This window comes from Apus apus, chromosome 4 (genome assembly GCF_020740795.1).
Source record: "Apus apus isolate bApuApu2 chromosome 4, bApuApu2.pri.cur, whole genome shotgun sequence".
Taxonomy (NCBI): Eukaryota; Metazoa; Chordata; class Aves; order Apodiformes; family Apodidae; genus Apus; species Apus apus.
Genome location: NC_067285.1, coordinates 4,736,945 through 4,758,937, shown reverse-complemented (window position 1 = coordinate 4,758,937; position 21,993 = coordinate 4,736,945). Strand labels below are relative to the sequence as shown.

At 43.0% G+C, this 21,993-nt stretch overlaps 1 protein-coding gene across 1 annotated transcript in view; it reads left to right on the top strand.

The window, feature by feature from the left end:
• Positions 1 to 14,289, top strand: part of HTRA1 (HtrA serine peptidase 1) — a 34,141-nt gene extending 19,852 nt beyond the window's left edge. Inside the window, exons 4-9 of the mRNA XM_051618724.1 lie at positions 7,685 to 7,879; positions 8,557 to 8,589; positions 9,516 to 9,630; positions 9,751 to 9,808; positions 10,672 to 10,767; positions 13,553 to 14,289. Of these exons, the coding sequence (XP_051474684.1) occupies positions 7,685 to 7,879; positions 8,557 to 8,589; positions 9,516 to 9,630; positions 9,751 to 9,808; positions 10,672 to 10,767; positions 13,553 to 13,721 (666 nt within the window). The 3' untranslated portion in view covers positions 13,722 to 14,289. The remainder of the gene's footprint in view (positions 1 to 7,684; positions 7,880 to 8,556; positions 8,590 to 9,515; positions 9,631 to 9,750; positions 9,809 to 10,671; positions 10,768 to 13,552) is intronic.
• Positions 14,290 to 21,993: the final 7,704 nt, after the last annotated feature.

The window sequence follows — 21,993 nt, the reverse complement described above, 5'->3', positions numbered from 1 at the left end:
ATGACTCTGTGGTTTAGGCACAGAGCTGGGCTTGAGCTATGAGTTCAGGTTGCCAACTGGTGTTCCTAAACCTGAAGATTTTGCTGCAGCCTGCACACTGTTTTTCTTTGAGCTGTGAACTTCTGGCCAACGACTTTACTAGAACTAATTTGGCTTTGCTGAGTGCAATAGGAAATGAAAGAGGGTGGTAAAGTATGAGCACCAGTAAGGATGACTCATAGAATCCCAGACTGGTTTGGGTTGGAAGGGACCTTAAAGATCGTCTAATTCCAACCCCCCTGCCATGGCCACAGACACCACCCACCAGCCCAGGTTGCTCCAAGCCCCATCCAACCTGCCCTTCAACACTGCCAGGGATGGGGCAGCCACAGCTTCCCTGGGCAACCTGGGCCAGGGTCTCATCACCCTCACAGTGAGGAATTGCCTCCTAATGTTTAACCTGAATCTTTCCTCTTGCAGTTTTTATCTATTACCCATTGTCCCCTCACTACAACCCCTTGTAAAAAATTCCTCTCCAGCATTCCTGTAGCCCCTTCAGGTACTTGGAAGTTCTTCCCAGAGCCTTCTCTTCTTTGGTCTAAACAATCCCAGCTCTCTCAGCCTGTCCTCATAGCAGAGCTGCTCCAGCCCTTCGATCATCTTTGTGGCCTTTGGACTCTCTCCAGGAGAGTCCTTATACTGGGGGCTCCAGAACTGGACCCAGCACTGCAGATGGGATCTTGTGAGAGCAGAGTAGAGTGGAAGAATCACCTCCATTGACCTGCTGGCCACGAGGAACAGTAACCTTGGAGTTGTTCTTCTAATCCTAAAATACATTTATTTTTACAGTGTATCAAAGAAAAAGAAAATCTGTATTTCTTGTGTCCACAGTGAGACAAAGTGATTTGTTGAAGTGTTGGAAGTAAGACTGGAGTCAAGTGTGAGAAAGGCAAGTGCAATATAACCATCCTTCCAAATGCAAACAGCTTTGAGGAGAAAAGTGGTACTAGAAAGAAAGAGTTCAGTGGCAGACACTTTGGAAACATGCAAAGTTTATAAAACTTCCCTAGAAAAATTGGAACTTTGGCAGCGTGGGCAGAGGCTGTTGGAATCCATCCTGTGTGGCACACGTGATGCCACAGTAGCCTGAAACCCACCAAAAATATTGCACAACATTGCAAAGCTGGCAGATGCTTTTGAGCTGGCAGAGCTTGATTATGAAACTCATCTCAAGACAAACAACTACCTTGTTAAAGGAGAAAGTGTGATATAGCTGCTGAAAACTATAAATACCAGGAGCAGGAAAGGAGATTTTGGGTTGGTTTGATGGACAATGTCAAGGTTAACTGGGGGCAGGGTTAGAAAAGAGGCCTCTGCTGGAAAGATCAAAGCTGGAATCCAAAAGAAGGCAGAAGTGGAGGTGGCTTTTGCCCAGAGACCACTTTCACCCCTGGCAAGTGGTTCCTGTCCACAGGAATGGTCTGTGTGGCAGGTGCCTAGGGCTTGGCAGTGAGTACAGAGGGATGAGCACCATGAATGGCTTGACTTCCAGGTCTGTCTTCCTACACGCTTCAAACCAGCCATGGGACCCTTGCCACTGACTCTGAAATAGCACCTATGTCCTGAAAATCACACCAGGGACTGAAGAATTTTGTTACTCAATGTGACCACTTAGTGGCTTCAGCATCCCAGGCAGGAGCTGGCATTGAGATGGTACAGCAGTAAGTGGGAGTTTGACCGATCTCTAATTTGTGGTGATGTTTTGGCCCTTTTGCTCAAGGTTTTTTTTTCCTGCATCTTACTAATAACCGCTGAATTTGACACTTATAAATCAGCAGGACCTTCTGCCCTCACTCTGGTGGTTTCGTGAGGCAATGCAGTGTCTGTATCTTTGTGGTCAGGGGGGATTTGTTGGGGGTTTTTTCCCCCCCCCGTGTGTACAAACAGGAGGAAGCAGGAAAGCAAACTTTCCTGTTTATGTATAAATATTTTAATAGCCCACAGTTTGCAAAACCAAACTACTTGAACACCAGATGTAAGTGGCTTTTCTAAGATGCTATTTTACTTTGAAATCTGTCACTGGATATTACAGTGCTTCCTTTCCAGAGCCTGAGGAAGCCCACGTATTGGTTCCAGAAGTCTTCAGGGCCCATAGAAATGAACTAGCTTGTGAAAAGCTCGCATGTCAACTCCTGTTTACTCACCAGTTTAGGCAGCAGTGGTTTCCTGCCCTCTTCAGCTCCTTGCAGCCCTTGCTGCAGGGATGATCCAGCTCCTGGCACAGCAAAATGCCCACAAATCTCCAGGGTGGGTCTGCCAGCACCCAGGAATTTTACTTTCTTTTAAGAGGGAACAGCAATATCTTACCAGGTGACTGAAATCTGGTGACACAGCAACACAGCACTTCATCCTCCTTTTTTTTTTTTCTTTTTTTCTGCAAGCTTCCCATGCTCCATATTTAGATAAAGAGACTCAGTTTTGTTTTCCTAACTATAGATGACATACTTTTGGAGGCTTGTAATGCCTTCAGCTTGGGTTTTTCATTTTCTTTGGCATTTTGTCAAGCAGTTTCTAGATTGTAGATGATACTCTACATTTTTATATGCTCACTGCCCGTGATTTTATTTTTGCCATAACATATTCTAAAAGTTAAGGAGTTTCATTAAGGACAAGAGAAATCCAATTCCCTGGGAAGTTCCATGTTTTTTTTGCCAGAGTTCCTTACAGCTGAGTTAGCTGACCCTACAAGCATCTGCTTCTTTTCCACCTAAAAATTAAAAGCAGGAAGGAAATCTGTCACTATTTAGCACAAATTAAACTGAGAACATTTGTCTTCTCTGCATCAGTTTATTGAACTGCTTCTTGCAGATTCATGATCTTCCTTCCATAAAAGAAGGAGTTTACAGAGCAGAGAAGGGATTTACTTGCTTTCTGTGCCAACACAGAGACAGGTTCATTTATTTCATGGGTTAAAAAGTTCCAGCTAAAACACTCGCTGGGCAGGACTGTCTGTGTCTTGGTTTTTATTCATAGAATCATTTCATAGAATCACAGACTGGTTTGGGTTGGAAGAGGCCTTAAAGATCATCTAGATCCAACCCCCCCCCACTAGATCAGGTTGCTCTAAGCCCCATCCAACCTGTCCTTGAACACTTCCAGGGATGGGGCAGCCACAGCTTCTCTGGGCAACCTGTACCAGTGTCTCATCACCCTCACTGAGTAACTTCTTCCTAATGTCTAATCTAAATCCTTCCTCTTCCAATTTAAAGCCATTACCCTTCATCCCATCACTCTCTGCCCTTATAAAAATCTTCCCAGCTTTCCTGCAGCCCCTTCAGGCACTGGAAGGTGCTCTAAGGTCTCCCTGGAGCCTTCTCTTCTCCAGGCTGAACACTCCAACTCTCTCAGCCTGTCTCCAGAGCAGAGCTGCTCCAGCCCTTGGATCATCTCCATGGCCTCCTCTGGACTCTCCCCAGGAGCTCTATGTCCTTCTTATGTTGGGGGGATGTTATGTTGCTGGTCCTCTACAGCACTGGCCATGCCTGGGAGTGCTTACTTGTCTCCTCATCTTTTTAGTTTCAGGGCTGATTTATCAAGTCTCCACTTATTTTACCTGACTTCCATTGGGTTGTTAATGTGCATCAGGTGAACATCTGGCTCCTGGCTGGTGCTGATGTTCTTCTGGACTTGTCCTAGTCTCCCATGCCAAACTACTGCCTCCCATCCCCAGGACAGCCTCCCCAGCATTGGGTGAAGCTGTTTCTTGTGGTGCTGTGCAGCTCTCCGTTTGGTGGGAGTGATGTTTATCCAGTGTTTGAGTCAAATCCGTGGATAAAAATGTCTGAAGCCCTTTGGGATGAGAAAGGCTTAAAATATTAACACAAATTAATGGCTTCTTCTCTGGCTGGGTGTAAACAGTGAGTCATGTGCCTCTTATGGCTTTGCATGTTTAGTCCTATTTCTGTGTACTTGCAGAATGCCTGCTTGCAGATTTCTTTTATTGAGTAAACACAAGATCCCAGCAGAGCCCAGAGGCTTCATCAAATGAAAAAAATGGAGGGAAAGATGTTATGTGTTGCCCAAGGTCATGCAGTGAGTCACTGGGAAAGCTGGGTTTAGGTTTGGGTTTTTGGCTCTCTCTGCGTTGTGCTGCAAGGCATGCTCGTTTGTCTGGGCTTTTAATTAACTATTGGGGCAAATCTATAGTTAACTGAAGAGAATAATGAGTTGTAGCAGCAGTGACAGCATCCTGATGCCCGTCAGACCTTATGTAAAAATTGAAGAGTGCCCGTTTATTAAGTATAGTTACTAAGGGCCCCAGACTCGAGCACTTGGTTTGCAAGGACTGTTGTGACACCCTAGGCAGGAGCCAGTGGGGGGTGGGAGGACACAGGCAGGGTGTTCTGGTGGGTTCTGGCCACAAAGCTGCCATGAGTGCCTACCCTGCATCTCCAGCACTCCTGGAGACAGCAGAATGACATGCTTCCCACTCCATCACTTGATGTTTGGGGATTTCTACTATCACAGGATCTTAGGGGTTGGAAGGGACCTGGAAAGATCATCCAGTCCAACCCCCCTGCCAGGCAGGACCACCCAGAGCACATCACACAGGAAGGTGTCCAGGCGGGTTTGGAATGTCTCCAGTGAAGGAGATTCCACAACCTAACTTTATAGCTTATTTATACTTTCTAGCTTTATCCTGATCTCACTTCTACAAATTCAATGCACATTGGGCTTTATTGGTAATGGAAAGTTTAGGTCTGCATGTGGCCATGTTCTTTTTCAGCTCTTTTTTCTTTATTATTTTAAGGGAAAACCCAACATTTAAAGCCACTGCAATGCATGGAATCATCACAACCTATTCCTTATGGCATTTACTTGTTGAGGCACTAATGAGAGTATTTACATGCAGTGCTGTTAGTCTGCTCTGCACCACGCTGTGGAATGAGAAGGAATAGAGGTTTTCCAGAGTTAGGGTTCATAACGTGCAGAGCCAGGCGATTTTTGCAGTAGGTTTTTGTCCTTAGCACAGGAAAGGTTAGCCAGACTCTTTCCAGAAGGCTTGTGGAATCACACAGGGGGACCCACAGCCAATCTGAGCAGTTTTTGACTTTGAACTGAAGCCTCTAGCTAGTATGGGCACGGGCTTGAAAACTCAGCAGAATCAGAAGTAATTGTATTAGTCAGAGATTGTTCATCTATTTTCTTTCTGCTGCCAAAAGCGCTTTTGGCTTTGTGACCTGTTTTTATAACTCAGGAACATTGTATAAATCTAACTTTGTACACAACCAGTCTTTTTTCTTTTCCTAAAAAGAAATTATCTTTTTTTCTTTTTTATGCTTGCCTGTGTTTCCTTTACTGATAAATGTCCCCCTTTTTTTACAAAGTATCTGTTTTCAGTGCACCGGGGTGTAAACAAAAGCCACTTTTTGTGCTGTGGTTTTTTGTTGTTGTTTTTTTTTTTTCCCAATAAGGAGAAGCAGTGCCAAAAAGAGATGCTGCTCTCAACCAACATGTTGAAAACACGTGCTACGTAAGCTGAAGAGCATCTGGTGAGGGATGGAAGGGCCAGGGTGCTCCCTCTATCCAAACAATACCCATATGGGGCTGTTCGTGTTGCATAGGCTGAATGCTTCTCAGCCCAGCTAATTGTAGCTGCATCTTCCCTGCTGCTCTGGAGAGGCCCCTTGGAGTCCCTAATAGTAGGATTCTGCTGGTTGTGAAAACTTCCCTCTGAATGATAATGAGAAAGGGAAAGTTTTTCCCTGTACTCTGTTGCCTGTTCTGTTGCTCTTCCAACTGATTCTGTTCAACAAGCAGTTGGTTAATTATTTTCTTGCTGTCTGGAGACTAAAGGATAAGTTTCCATAGAGCATCTTATCCTGTCTGGGATTTGGCAAGGAGTTTTATTGAAACAATCTGTTCATCTGAGTAAAATTTTGCTGGTGGAGTTGTTACAAAGGATACACAGGACCAGGCTTGTTCCATATTAAAACCATAACTTCTGTATTTGCAGCAGAGTGTAGTGATGACTGATGTCTTTGCCTTTTTCACTTTCTGCTTTACAGACATGATGTGCCTCCTAGGACACTGGAAATAAAACTGTAGGTGAAAAATACAAAGTGATGGGCATTTGGGTTAGTTTATATCAGTGGATTTTTGTCCCTAAGAGTGACTTATCAATACAGACTTTCTAACTGCTGGTGACAAAAGACCTCTACAGAGCTAGCCCTTGATTTCCAGTTTAAGCACATAATATTTTCCTTTTTTGCAAAAAACTGTGAACTTCTCTTAACTTCTGAAACAAGATTATTACTCTTTTGGGAATTTATACGTAAGTGAGCACACAGGATATAGCTTTTTGATCCCATCAAGAATAGGCTTGTAAATCTGTGCTTGGGGACAGGCATTGGATTAAAAAGGCACAAATTTTGCAGAAGGAATTTATTATAAGAAGACGTATTAAGCCAATCTCTACTTCCATTTTAGGTACACAGCTCAAGAATACCCTGTTTTTTAATGAAGTAACTAAGTCACCCTCTCCTTAGAATCTGGTTTAAATTAATTTCTAGATAAGCTTCCACTGCATCTAGAATAACTGGCCTGCTTTGAAAATGTATTCTAATGCCTTTTTTTTTTGGGGACTGGGTTTGTTGGACAAAATAAAGAATTTTGAAGTGGGGCAAGCTTGGAGGAAAGCTTGGTTCAAGTTGGGTTAGGCAAGCAAATCTTGCATCCCTTCAGACTTCTTCTGGTTTGATTTTGGGCTCAGTAATCTCCAAATCCTTAAATTGAAATTTATGTGTGTCCAGGTGTATTGATCCTAACAGAAATAGCCTAGTGATGAGATTAAATATGTAGCTAAATACCCAGGGAGGGTCAGGATCATCTGGACAACAGGTTAAATGTAGAAGGGATATTGTGGATCCAACCTTCCCTCCTTTTATTTTTTTTTTTAATTGCTGTAAATTGCAGCGATGTTTCTTAATGCCAGGATTTAAGAATGTTTTGTCTCACTAGGCATGTCTTCAAGAATATGATAGTATGTTTAGAGATAAGATCTTGAAAGGAAAATGTAATGGTATCCCCTACTGTCATAACAGAAAAATCTCATAAAGTCTTTAAATCCTAACATCTTCAGAAGAAACCATCAGTGTATGTAGGAGGCAACATAATTATGTAGGAGAGATGCTCCATTGAAGAAAAAATTAGATGAAACATTAGCTGGTGCCTTCTGAGAATATAAAAGGCTTTTAACATTTGATACATACATTTGTTGCTTTCATGAGACTTCAGTGTTCACTCTTAAAAAAGATATTATTTTTACTTCAGCAGCTGTTGGCTAATTATTTCAAGAAGCTGTTGGCAACAACTTATTCCTACTATCACCAGGTGTTTGCTTGGTAGAGCAGAGCACAAATACCCCTTTGGTCTTTTAATTGTTTTTTATTTCATGGGTGCCTGTTGTGGAGGAGGAGCAGGAGTTCATTGAGGTGTTTCTAAACAGAGCCACGTGTGATATTAAAGGAAAATAAAACCAGCAAGAAACTCCCAAGGGATAAGATCCTCTCATTTTTCCTCTCCACTCTGAACGTATCCATGTTCCTGTGGAATTTGGTCTCGCGGTGTAGCGGTGTCCTGACGACATCTGCACTTTTCTTAATCCTTCTTTTTTTTTTTTTCCCCCTATTTATTTTATTTGTAGGGTAAATTGCCAGTTCTTCTGCTTGGTCAGTCTGCAGACTTGAGGCCAGGAGAGTTTGTGGTGGCCATTGGGAGCCCGTTTTCCCTCCAGAACACGGTGACGACGGGGATCGTTAGCACCACCCAGCGCGGAGGGAAGGAGCTGGGGCTCCGCAACTCCGACATGGACTATATCCAGACGGATGCCATCATCAATGTAGGTCCCTCTCTGAACCTCCTTCCCTCCAGCTCTTGGATTTCTTGAACAGCTGCTTTGAAGATGTCAGCAGCGATGCAGCTCTTCCGAACAGAGAGCATAGCTGGCTTTCCTTCTATCCCTGTAAACAGGGACATCTGTGATGCAGCAGCACTTGGTTGGTTTTTAAATGTCCCCCAAGGAACCACCCCAAGTACAATATCTGCCTTCACTCCACAATTCTCACAGGGGAGGAGGCAATATTCTCTGGCAAATAAGTATCTTTTCAAAATCCCATCGTGTTTTCTTAAAAGAAGCCAAGCTTAGTTTAAGGATTCAAGTTTGTTTCTGCATTAAGGCAAAACAATAGTTTTTGTACTTCTACTGTTGACCTTGTAAAAAATCTTCACTAACAGCTCCCAGAGCTGTCCTAAAATCTTCCAAGTTGCTAGTGTGGTACTGCTAAAACAAAGGGAAAACCTTGGCTTTCTTAGCTTGGTCTGGCAAGAGAAAAAGGACTAAGCCTTTGCAAGGCTCAGCAAAAAGAGGTTTGGATGTTAAGGCTGTTCTATTGCACAGATTTAACAGACAATGAAAAAATGACTGCAGAAATATTTGAAAAATTTCTTTTATGTTTTGCTTTCTATGAATTAAGAGGTAGATATTAAAACATGCTCTTGCCATATGTTTCTTTTCAGTACGGAAACTCTGGAGGACCCCTAGTAAATCTGGTAAGAGCTTCTTCAATTTTGTTTAGTGTCAAGCTTATTGCTTCATACTTTTTAGTTGAAAACCAAAACAAAAAACCCCTCCCAAACCAACAAACAAACAAAGCCCTACACCAGAAATATGATTCAGAGCTTTTGATGGCTGGCTGACTACACAAAATTCTCATGATTCTTACTAATCATTTGTCTGTGTTTATGTTGGCAAATCCCGAGATACGTTTGGATTTCCATATTTAAGGTGTTTATGGTTTGCATAGTTTTGAGCAAGTGTAATGCTCAATTTTTTTTTATTTTTTATTTTTTTTTTCCCCGTGCCTTGCAAACAGCACATTTTAAAGTTGAGGTGTTTGCCCTCACTGCAGCCACTAATATTTTTTTTTGCACACTGAAACTCAGTTAAACGGTTCAAAAACATTTACCCCTTTATTTTGAATCATACTGAAGGGGTTTGAAAACCCCACACATGTCATCAGGATATTAGGGTATGACTTTCAGGGAAGGAAGCTGCTGAGATCTCAGAATCATCAGGTGACAGCAGAGATTAAACTCTTTTGGAGTCAGATTACCAAGAAAAGCTTTAGATTTTGGGGAACTGTTGCTTTTCTTTAAAATATTATTCAATATTTGCTCAGGATTGGTCAGCACCACACTTCATCATGTGCAGCCTCTAGAAATTGCTTCTCATCTGCTGCAAACAAGAAAGCTGCCCAGTTCTGACCTCTCTTCTTCTCCTAACTGTGAGATGAACACCCACATCAGTTCTCCAAAACTGTACCGTAGTTTCTAATCAATGGACTCAAAAATTTAGGCTCAAAGAAACCATGGAGAAAAATTAAAACCAGAGTGTGTTGTGTGAATTTGTCTTTCGAAGAAATCATCTCTCTTTGAGAAGCTTCATATTTGCTAATAACAATGTCTTGTTTCTCCAGGATGGTGAAGTCATTGGAATTAACACATTAAAAGTTACAGCAGGGATCTCGTTTGCTATCCCATCAGATAAAATCAAGAAATTCCTAACTGAATCCCATGACAGACAAGCTAAAGGTACTGTACTTCACTGCTTTGAAAGAGGAAAAGATGAAAATAGTGGTAAACCAGAAACTCAGCAGTCTTTGAGGCTCTTAAGTAAGAGCAGTTGATCAAAACCTGTTTTCTTTTTTGTAGGAAAAGCTATAACCAAAAAGAAATACATTGGCATACGAATGATGTCCCTAACTCCTAGGTAAGTGAAAGTGGTGGTCTCTTACCTTTCCCAAGTGTGGTCACTGCGTGCATTTGGATCAAGCTCATGATCTGCAGACACAACCAAGAGGATGGACCAGCAGTGTGACTCTGTCAGTGCTGCTGACAACTCCCAGCTGATGTTTGATATGTTTTTCTCTGCATCTGCTACGTGGTTGAACTCTCCTGTAGACAATTGTATGAGCTAGTTTTTAAACCACTCCCTGACTTCTCCTTAATGCTTCAGAAGAGAATAATTAGTATTTGTTAACTTGTCCCCTGGGCTCCACTACTGTTGTTACCATCTGTCCTGGGCTGTCTTGTGGGTCAAGGAGAAAACAGGACAGTGTGTTGTCAAGAATTACAGGAACCTACATGCTTATTCCCGTTTCTCTAAAATTATTTTCATTAAACAATACACTTAATGTAAAATGAAGCTTTTGTGTGGACTTGCTTATTCATACCCAAACCTGAAAGGACTCATGAACAGTTGATGCTGCCTCCTGTAGAAATAACCTGAAGCCTTCCCATGGGCAGGATCAGGGGTATAACAGCATTGAAAACCCAAAGGGGCTTTTTTTAGGTTTTCAGGATCTGCTAGTTCTAAAAGATTGACCAAGTTTTGCAGTGTTTTAACTCGGCTCCTCTGTTATATTGAAGTTATTGTCTTTTACCAGAAATAGGCATTAAAAAGCAGGATGATTCTTGAAGCACTTAAGGGTTAAAAGGAATTGTGAAGTGTCTCAACATGTGTAAAACACCCCAGCCAGTGTATGTAAAGTGAGCTAGCTAAGTAAAAATGCAAGATTTATTTTTTTTTTTCCCCCACCAAAATATTTTTCTTGCTGTTCCTTCATTTTCCAGCAAAGCTAGAGAGCTGAAGGATCGCCATAAAGACTTCCCTGATGTGGTCTCTGGGGCCTACGTTATTGAAGTCATTCCAGAAACACCAGCTGAAGCGTAAGTTGAACTGCTTTTCTCTCAAAACCACTGCCACTGACAGGGGGTAATGATGGAGAATGTTCCCTGCTTCACTGGCTATCTCAATCGTGCTAAATTAACGAAATTACGACCATCTGATAGTTATTAGGTTGTCTGCTGGAAATCAGTTTGTGGTTTCAGTCCAGTCCCTGATGGGCAATACTGGGAATGGATCAGGGTACTGCAGCAAAGCCCTGTCAGCATCCCCAGCCAAAAGAGCAAGGATTCAGTGGGCGTGAAAACTCCGTTTCCATGTTTCTCAGCGATCCTCTCCAAGCCATCTGTTGTACCAGTTCCAGCGCTGAGTAAAGACCTTTGCTTATGTGTGCTCCTCACAGCCCTGCTAGTCTCTTCTCTAGGAGAGTGAGGGAGAAGCTTCATATCCACCTCAACCCAAGTGCCTCAGTCTTGGGCAAGCCCACCAAATCTCCTGGGGTGCCTCCATCAGGGGTGAAATGCTCCCCTGGCAGGAGATGCTCTGCCGTGAGAAAGCTTTGTCAGGAGTCACGTTACTGGGAAGAGCTTTTGGGTTTGGCCAGCTGGTCTTTTTCTTCATATTAGTCAGGGACACAATTTAAGGACTGAATGGGTAGATGTTATGGTTGGTGGATTTAGGCTATGGTTTGACTCGATGGTCTTCAAAGTCATTTCCAACCAGGATGATTCTGTGATTCTGTATCTGCTCATAACCTCACCTGCTGCTTGGTACCACACTTTATGAGATGCCACAGCATCTGATCTGAGGTCACCAACAGTGGTCTGGCTTGCTCTTATTGGAGACACTTTCCCTTCAGTCTGGTTAATACAAAACCACTTGGTAATCCAGGGTAGGAAGTAGGAAAATTTATTAATTCTGAAACTAGAGATCATTGAAGAGAAATCTTTGTGATATAAAAGAGGTGCCATGTCCCACCAAAGGCAGGTAGGCTGGCATGTGTTTTCTCTCAGGGAGACTGTGAAGTTGGGGAGATGATGTATTTTTGTTCTAGTTTGGTTGCCACCATAAGACATAGTGTCAACTCTCTGCCTTGTTTTCTAAATCACTGTTGCTTTGTGTGGGTACTTCTGGTTGGCAGTGCTGTTCATGCAGAACTCTGGTGACATGACACTGAGCTGCAGCTGGTGTGGGAATGATGGGGCTGCTCCTCTGTGGGACTGAGCTTACTGCCTTGACATGCAGGTCCAACCTGAGGGTGCAAAAAAATCATTATAGGAGTAGGGACAATAGGTAGGAGAAGGACGTGAAGCCACATAACCCCATAGCTCGAAGGCAAACACAAGTCAGGACACCAAGGCTGACCTGGCAATTAACACACAACCTGTGTTTGCTCTGCCTGCCCCTCTCCCTGTCCCCTTGCCCATGGGTTTCCCCATTCTGCTGGTGTCCTCTGCAGTGCATGTTGTGTACACCTGCTGGGCAGGGGATTGGAGCAATTCTGCAGCAACTGGTCCTGGAAGGAGAAGGCTTTGTGAGGGACCAAGATAACTTGGGATGGTTTCTCCCATGAAAATGTCCTAATCCAGGCCTTCAGTAGGCAACCAGATTTGTTGCAAACATTGAGCAAGGCACCCTGCTTGCAGGAGACATCATGTAAGAAGTTTTTTGCAAACGGAAGAGGATGATGACTGCTCTGTGGTTTTGTGAAGAAGGATTGTGCTGAAGGGCTGAATCATGTCTGATCTGGTTCCTTGGTTAATATTTCCATAACTTGGAGCCAGATCATTGTGCAAGACTGGGCAAGACCTTGTGGTGGATGGTAACCCTCACCACCTCGTTTCTCACTCTCAGGCAGCTTGAGGAGAGACCCACAGCCCTGGGCAGGGGAGCCTTGCTGTGCCAGCTCCACTTCTGCCCCATCTTGCTTTGGGGAAGTTTTGTTTTTGGTGGTTCTGAGGTCAGGGGAAGGGATTCTACCAGTTTCAGGCAGGCAGGGAGAGAACACACATGCATTTTTGGTGACTGGGCTGGATCACTGCCTGTGGCATTCTACTCAGGTTCAAAACATGAAGGTAAGGTGAAGTGGCTGCCAGCAATCTACATAAGGAGAACTCCATGGATTTGGAACTGAAATTCCTCAAGCATTAACACATAGTGCCACTCAGACAGCTTTGCTGTGTATATGTGAACATAAGCTTGGAACGTTATTTTAAAAGAAATTGTTTTAAAAGAAGAGCACACCTCTGTCTCTTCTATTGAATCAGCACCTAGGATCCTTGTTGCAGAGGTATTGCAGTGTTTGCAGGGGTGGATTCCTTTGAGCAGAGTGAGGTATGGGATTGTTAATCAAACTTGTATGTCCATCTGAGATGTCTGCGAGGCAACGGGCACAAGCTGGAGCATGGGAAACTCCACTGAAATATGAGAGAAAACTTTTTTACAATGAGAGTGACAAGGCACTGGGACAGGCTGCCCAGGGAGGTTGTTGGAGTCTCCTTCTCTGGAAATATTCCAAACCTGCCTGGATGCAGCTCTGTGTGATGTGCTCGGGGGGATGCTGCTTTGGCTGGGGAGTTGGACTGGATGATCTCTAGAGATCCCTTCCAACTCTGACAATTCTGTGATTTAGTGATTTGTGCATTGTCTTGTAGCCTTCACCACCCCATAAATTCTCTTTGCCTGCCGGCTGTGTCTGTGCAACTGCCTTTGGGTGGGAAATAGGGAAAATCCAGTGACCCTTTTTTAAAAAAAAGAAAACAAAGCTCCAATCTTGTAAAGCCGAAGTAGTGGCAGTTCCACTGATGCATTGCTGCTTTGTGCTTTCAGTGGTGGCCTGAAGGACAACGACGTGATCATCAGCATCAATGGACAGTCGATAAGCTCAGCCAGTGATGTCAGTGACATCATTAAAAAGGACAGTGCCCTGAACATGGTTGTGCGCAGGGGCAACGAGGACGTCATGTTAACAGTAGTTCCTGAAGAAATCGACCCCTAACCAGAAACATGAGCTGGATTTCATGTTTTCTTTCCACAGCGTTGGACTGCTGGTGTTCTCTCTGTGCTGGTACACGGCACGTTAGACTTCTGACCAACATTCTGCTTGTTCAGTGGAGTAGTATTGGCCAACAGAGTAACTTCTAATAGGTTTAAGGTGCAAAACCAGTGTAATTTCACATACTCCAGACCTTAATTTTTTTCCTTCTGTATTATGTATGCAATGTATTCTTTACTGGCTATTACCTTCCCTGCTTAACGAATCCATGTTTGCTTCCCTGTGTTGGATAGATTGACCATTAGTTCTGCTAAGATTTCAACAGAACCCAGGCACACAGGGTGTGCTGTGGTATTCAGGTATTTATAGGTTAGCTGTGTTTTAACTGGAAGTGCCATTGTGAAGGAGTAGCTGGTTTAAAAGAAAACACAATTGGGAAGAGGGAAAAAAAAAAAAAAAAGACTGGTTTATAAACACAAAGAAATCCCAACTCAAATAACCTTCGGAGGATCCCATGCAGGATTTTAATACTATGATATTTTCCTAGTGTTATTAAAAGAATTCAACAGTATTCCTTCTTGTGAGTGATTCATTTGACTTCCCCTTGTGGAGTGTTTCTTCTTTGAAGAGCACATCTACCTGAAATGGTGTCCTGATGGTCTCCTTTTTGTCATCATGAACTGCAACACTTGAGTGTAAGTATGTGCTTGTATTTGTGCTCTTGTGCACCTGCTTTTCCTGGCATGGCTGCCTTGAAACTGTTGTATCACAAACTGCCTGTCTCCCAGATGTTAATAATTTTTCTTTAGTGTTATAATTGCAACTTCAGCAATGCCTGGAATCTGTTTGCCCACTGTAGTAGTTGTCATATGATCACAGATCCTGTACCATTCTAATTCAGGTGTTAGGATGTTTGCAGCTGTCACAGATCTGGCCTTGAGCTCTCTCAAACAGGCTGTTTTATTGACAATTTGGAGTTCTGTTTTATGTAGGTTAGGTCCTGCTTTTGGCTGGTTTGGGGCATTCCTCTAACATAGACACTAATCTTTGTACACCTCTTTATGGATGCCCTTGAAACTTGTATAGTGAGTGGGATTATCTTCCTGTGAAGGAGAACAATCAACTACATTTAATTACAGTGTAATTACCCACTGGATAAACAAGAGGCCAAGGAGCCTTTTCTTTCCTCTGTTAAAATATGTATCTCAGTGAATAAATCCAAGGGCTATAGACAAGTTTGGGTTACTGTCATTCCTAAACATGCTGCTCCTTTGGAAACTGCTTCTTAGGAAAACTTTTCAGCCGGGCAGCTGGCAGTTTATCATTTTTAAAGAAAGGACTGTAATTCATGCAATTAGAGCAAGAAATTGTCTAGACCTGGATCTGCAATGGTGCTTTTTCTCCCTCCAGCTGTACTTCAGTTCTGTTTCAGCCAACTTGCCCCAATTTGGGGGAGCTTCTCTTGCCCCAGTTTAAGGAGTTTCTGTCTCCTCAAGCATCAGTGCTGCCCTGGATCACTATAAATTTACACAGTCATGCAGCCTGTTGACACAACATCACTGATCTGCTTGTTTCATCACTGTGGTAAATCAGACATGCCCAAAAATCTGCCAAGACATTATGGTGCCAGGTGCTGAAGGTCTGCAGCACTTTCTGGCATGAAAGATGCAAAGTAGAATAATCTCGTGGAGCTGTTTTGCAGTATCTTTGAACTGCATGTTCATCTTGCTGCTGCTGATTGATGCTGCTGCTTCCTGTGGAGGTGGTGTTACCTTTTGCAGAACATCCGTGCCCTGTGTGGTGCCTGGTGTGGTGACACAGAGCTCTCCACAGAAATGAATTTAAAAATCACCTACCTTCTCTGCTGCTGCCCCTAACCCAACCAGCAGAAATAAATCAAGCTAAAGCCCCAAAGCCAGGAAATTGTGTTTTAAAGCAAAGGTTATTCTTCATCTGCCTTTTAATTTCAAAACAAGTGGTTGCATAATTTACAGAGCCGGTTGATTCTCTCTGTTCCTATTGTTTGTTGTTGTGGTCTCTTAATATGCAAACCCATTAATTTTTTTGCTTGGTTTTCAGCTAGCTGCTCTGGGTTTACCCCTGATCGCACTTCTTCATGCCTGTGCTTTACATGGAAACTGCTGGGAGGCGTAAATGCCACAGGGCAGTGGCTCAGGTTTGTGTGTGTTAGAAGAGAGGCAAATGAGCTTGACTTCTGTAAATGGTTTTCCAGATTTCTAGCTCCATCTAGTGGAATGCAAGATGATCTCTCACTGCAGCCAGTCGTTTTCCATCATAACATTCACTGAAAGTTGCTTTCTGATTTATGATTTTTAAAATTTAGATTTTTTTTTTTTTTTTGCATCCACACATGGATCTGGAAACACGTTTAGGATTTACCTTTCTTTTCAGTTTTGCAGCCACTCAGATGTTTTTTTACACTCAAAATTGCCTCTAAATATTTTTTTTAATGAGATAACTGATGAACAGAGACACAGAAGCAATATTTGTCTTTAAAATTATTATTATTTAGCATGTATTTTTGATGTATTGTTGGGTTACAGATTTGGGATGGTTTTTATTCTTTGTTACTTCAACACAGAGTTCTTTCCAAAGTGCAATTGAATATGTCTTGTATAGAACAGCTTTGGCACAGCTTGTGTAAATATCAGTTTCCTGGAAATTTTAGCAAGTGTTGGACACTAAATCAGGGAAATTGGACATTCTGGCTTGATTTTCAGTATTTTGGAATGTCTGAAATGGAAACTGGAGCTGCTGGGTAGGTGATGCTGAGTAGATGGCTACGTGTGGCCATGCTCAGGGGTAGTTCTGAGAAGCCAGTTCACTCACTCCATGTGGGAAATGTCTTAAGCTGTAAAAGAAATTATCATGAGTAACAATTGCCTGGTTCCTGTGGCTTTTGTGCCAAGCAGTGAGGTCCTGTGGTTTCAATACCAGAGGGCTTATTTTTTTCCCTTCCTTTCCTGCCATCCCTCCCAACTCTTTTGTATTTATGTTAAAGAAGCTGAGGATTTTTTAAAGCTACATCTTTCCAAATTACAGTGAGAGAGACATCTAGAAGGGCACTAGGTTATATAAATGTTCTTCTATCAGAAAAATACTGTAGAGGTAATTACAACTGCAGATGCAAATATCCAGGACAAACAGGGGTGCTCAAGAAGTGAGGAGTCACCAGCCCAGAGATTGGTGGGTGCCACTGAGCATGTCTGTGTGTGAGGGGACGTCACTGCAGGAGTCCTGTTCATCCTTAGGGTGAGAATAAAAAAAAATGTTCATTACGGGTTCTGGGGATCTTTAATTATGGTGAGATTATTCCTGCTTTTTCTAAATTCCCCTGTTATTTCCCACTGTTTCCTCTTCCAGCCAGAAAACAAGGATGTGACTTGGCATCTTTTACTCGGTTCCTCCCCTCCCTTTGCTCTCACTGCCTCCCCATGAGCAGTGCTGGTGCTTGTCAATGAAAGGAAATCAAAATTACACCCAGGGCTGATGTTAAGGCTTTGAAGTTAAATGTCAGCGAGCTGTTGGGAGGCTTTCTTCACCCCAAAGAGGCAGAAAGGTCCCAAAGAGGCATGAAGGGGCCAGACAGAGAAACAACAGCTACAAGTCTGCCTTACCTTGCTGCACCCTCCATGCTGGGGTGCAAAGCTCAGCCTGGCAACCTCCCATCCCCTCCCCAAAATTTAACCAGCATTGGATGCAGATGTCTGGAGGTGAAGGGAGCAGCAGCACCACTCACACTGGGAGTAGAAATGTGGGGCAGAAAGCTTTGCTGGTTTACATTCTCAATGTGTGTACACAGTCCGTCCTACGCTGCGTGTCCAGCTGTGCTGTGCAGCTGTCTGATACTCCAGATGTTTTGTTCCCCTCAACCCCCCAAACTCCAATCTCTTGTGCAAGATGCTGTGAAGTCAGAGCTGGACCCACTGATTCCCAGGGATTAATCCAGTTTAGCCTGCCTCTTTGTTACTCTAAATATGCAATAACTTGATTTTTAAAGTGGTATTTATTGCACAGATTTACTGCTAAGACCAGGGTGTCTTGAATTCAACTAATTGAACAGAGCAAGTGAGGAAGAAAGTTACCAGAGCAGCTCATCAATTCAGTCTTTATTTTCTGGAGAGTTTTCCTCCAATTTTCATGGCTTTGTTTAGTAGTCGTGGTACTGCAGCATCTGCCCTATAAACTCCTTGAGTAAGTGGATAGTAATTAGGAATTGATTAGAGAGAAAATGAGTCAGAGCTGAAGCATGGAGTTAAATTTACTGAATGTGGTAAAGAACTTTAGAAGCTTGGACTTCAAGTACTGCATAACGTGTTGAAGAGCAAAATTAAGGGTTTGTTCTACTCGTTCCTTCTCTGCTCAGTGTTTATGCAGAGGGATTTTCAGGCAGTATGCATTGGGGATGTCTGAGGGAAACAGACTGTGTTACAGCAGCAGAACATGCTGCCTCAGGTTTCTGGGGCTGCTTCAACTTCCTGAACCTGCTAGATAAGTGCTGCTCATGTGAATTTCCATCTTTCCATGGATAGGAATGCAAGGTCATCCAGGAAGGGACCTGTCTGCCTCAGTCTGTGGGATCAGAGCACCCTGCTTGGTGTGTCTGTACCTCTTGATGCCAGACTTGCTGCTCAGACGGGGCTCAAATGATCTGACTCTTCTAAGCAGCAACTTCCTATGAGTGTCTCTGATATACAGACATTTTTTCCAAGCAGATTGAGATCAAAATCATGCCAGTTAAGTATTTTTAACTTTCTGAGTCCAGAAAGGATTTTCTGTTCAGTGATTCATGTACAAGTACATAAAACTGCCTGCCCCGAATAATTAAAGCATTTGGTCCACCTTGCAAATAAGACCAGACCATCTTTCCTTCTCTTCCTCCATTCCCTGCCTTTCATCTCAATTCCCATTCACTGCTGTTTTTTTTAGCTTTGTACTTTTTACTGCTACTAAACCAAACGGGCTTCTCACAGTACTGAATCTGATCCTGCACTTTGCATTTTTATGTGCTCCTTTGCTTCCATCTGAGCCCCATCCGTGCAGAACTTAAGCACCATCATTAACTACTAATTCATGTCACCTTCTTTTGCACTCCAAGGTAGCCTTGCCAGCTCACACCTTTTCCAGCTGATGACTCTCTTGCAGCACTTGCCAGGGAAAGGGAATTCTGTTGAGTTTTGGGGGCAGACAACAACACAGGGTTGCTGGGGCTCTTCTGTTCATGGGCTGCAGGAAAAATAAGTATTTTATAGAAACCTCTGGTCGGGTAAGTCCACGAGGGGGCGAATTGAAGCTAAACCCACCATTCTCTGAGCTTCCTCAAAGTACAGAGCACTGTACAGCACCTGGTGCTGGGTACAGGGGTGCTGACCACTGGTGACCTCTAGCAGGAAGGGGGAAAAGCAGAGGTCCATGGAAACCTGAACTCTTGAGGGTCTGCTGAGAAGGAAGAGGTGCAAGCTGTTCTCATCACAGGGTTTGTTCCAGCTCTCTGAGGGACTGAGCAGCAAGGAAATGGTAGGTTTGTCTGTCTTGGGTAAGTTCCTGTGTCTGACAAGGAAGGAGAGTTGGCAGTCTGGACTGGAAACCTTGAAAACTTCAGGATGCTGGTACTGGTTTGGAATCCTGTACAGCTTTGCTCTTACAGGAAAAAAACCCACAAAACCACCAAAAACCAACAAAGCCCAAACCCTGAGAAAAAAAACTCAAAAAAAAACCCCAAATGAAAATGGAATTAAAAAAATCAAAACCAACCCTGGAAATCAACCAGCAACAGGCAGATATAACAGAAAGGAAGCTCTTGGTGTCATGCTCCAGTGCAAGCCAAACCGGTAATAAAACACACCTGTAATTCACTAGAGAATAAAAGTACATTTCCTCAATATGACTCAGAAAACGTGACCAGGGACAGTATCTTGGATGAAATAAAATGTGCTGCTGAGGCCTGGGGTGAATTGCTGAAGGCAACAGTGACAGCACAGTGACAGTGTTGTTCCTCGAGGGCAGCAAGGTTTATCATCAGCCCTGGCTGGGAAGGGTTTGGCTGGAACTGGAGGCTCAGGTCTTGAAAGGAAACCTTCCTGTTGGAGACGGGAACAGCCCAGCAGCAGCTGACAGAAGGATGCTGCATGTCACCAGCATCCTTAGTGGGAAAGGAATATTTTATTGCTGTGACAGAAAGGGGGCTGCAACTATGCAACTGGTACAGGTCAAACTTCTGTGAGGGGTCATCCTGTGCCAAAGCCAGGACACGCATCTTATTTCTTTCTTACAATCTGTTAATTTGGCTTTTATTTGTCCTCAGCTAAGTGGTTTTTTAGTTTGTTTATACACGTACCTCATGTACCCTCTCTGTGGCACAGTGTCCACTGATCATTAGCACCATCCAAACAGACTTACTTTCTTTATGTTAAGTGATTCATAGTAATAAGAAGATGAATGCATAATACATTTTACAAATATTATTTTTAGTGAATTATTAATCCACTTCCAAGAAGGATACGTTGCACACTTCATTTTGTGTGTGATTTTATGGGAACGGGGAGACCTTTGTGTCTCATGTCTCATTGTTCCTTGTCTTAGCAGTAAAAGGTTATTGAAGAACCTTATGTTTACTTATGTTTAGATCTACATAACTTTCATATTACATTACATACAGAATACTAAGATATACATATATAAAAAAATATATATTTAATATGTATATTAAATATACTACCCATATTCCTGCAAGTAACACATTTTCTGGTGGGATAGTTTTCTTTCTTGGTAGGCTGTCTGCTCTTAGGTACTTCCGTAGGTTCTCTGTGTTAATTGAGCTGGTCTCCTGTACCTCTGACTCACTTTTTCTTCAGCCATTTCCCTCAAAAGGGAGGGAATCACAGAAAATCTCTCACATTAGAAAATGTTTATACACAATGGGCTTTCCCCTGCAGCTCCACCACTCCTTTGGTGGCCAGCAGATAAACTGGAGATGGAACAAGGCAAAGTGCACTTTCTCACCCTTATCACAGAAGGGCTACATTTGCTTCAACAGCAATCCAGTGGTAGAAATTTTATTGCTAAAAGGGAAAGGGTTCTTTATTTTATCTGTCTTGATCTAGGTGTCCTGATATCCAGATGCTACTGTGGGGAAATCTTTACGTAGCTTTCACATAATCATCAAGTAATATAACATTATTGACCACTTCTTTTATGTAATTGTAAATCCTGTTATTTAGAACATGTATTATTATGTTCAAATATGTTAATTGCCTGTGCAATCTGCTTGGGTTAAAATTGCATCCATATGTTAAATGATGTTAACTACTATTAAAACTTGAAACTTCTACTCATTACAGGAGAACAATTCCAGCAACCTACCAAGCATTTGCACGTAACCAAGTGATCAGCCTTTTGAATAAGAATTAAGCCTTTTGGGAGATGTTGGCTTCTGGATAACAGGATGTCTACATTAACATTTTTAAATGGAGATTAATTTTCTTAAGTCTGGGTTTTTTTACCTGTGTTTGTCCCAAGCAACAAGAACTCCAAAGGGTTAATATGGTCTTTCTGAGATGAGCTGCTATCCATGTTGTAGCTTCTATGGAAGTGGACGTTGCTCAGAAGGGCAGTGAGATCCACAGCCTGACGTGGGCTTTGCAGGAGTAGGACAAGCTTCTCTTTACAAAAATGCATCACATGATGACATACTGTGCTTTCCTTTTTATGTTGTTTGAGCCATCCTGTGGGGCATCTTGAATGGGACCTTGGAGAATGTTCCCTGTTGTTGCAGGTGTCATTGAAAAGGAAGTAGATCAGCATGATACTGGGCTGATGTTGGGTGCAACAGGTGGGGTGGCACTCAGGACCTCCTCAGTCCTACCTGAAGGGCCAGGTAGGGCTGGGTGCTGGTAAGAAGCATGGTTTTCTGGGAGGATTTTGCCTGTTTTGCCTGGCACCGCGTTGCTGTCATATGTTGCCTGTTTGGTTTTGTTTCGTTTTTGTAAAGTTGTGTTTGTGATTCCATCAGCTGCCACCATGCAGGGAATGGTTGGGATCTGCTTCAGGGGCTTCATAGAATGCCAGTTTGGAAGGTACCTCAAGATTAATCTGGTCCAACCTTTCTAGGTTTCTACTCTAGTTTATATGAGGTGGCTCAGCACCCTGTCCAGCTGAGACTTCAAACTGTCCAATGTGGGGGAATCAACCACTTCCCTTTGGAGACTATTTCAATGTTGGACTGTCCTCATGGTGAAAAATTTACCTCTTGTGT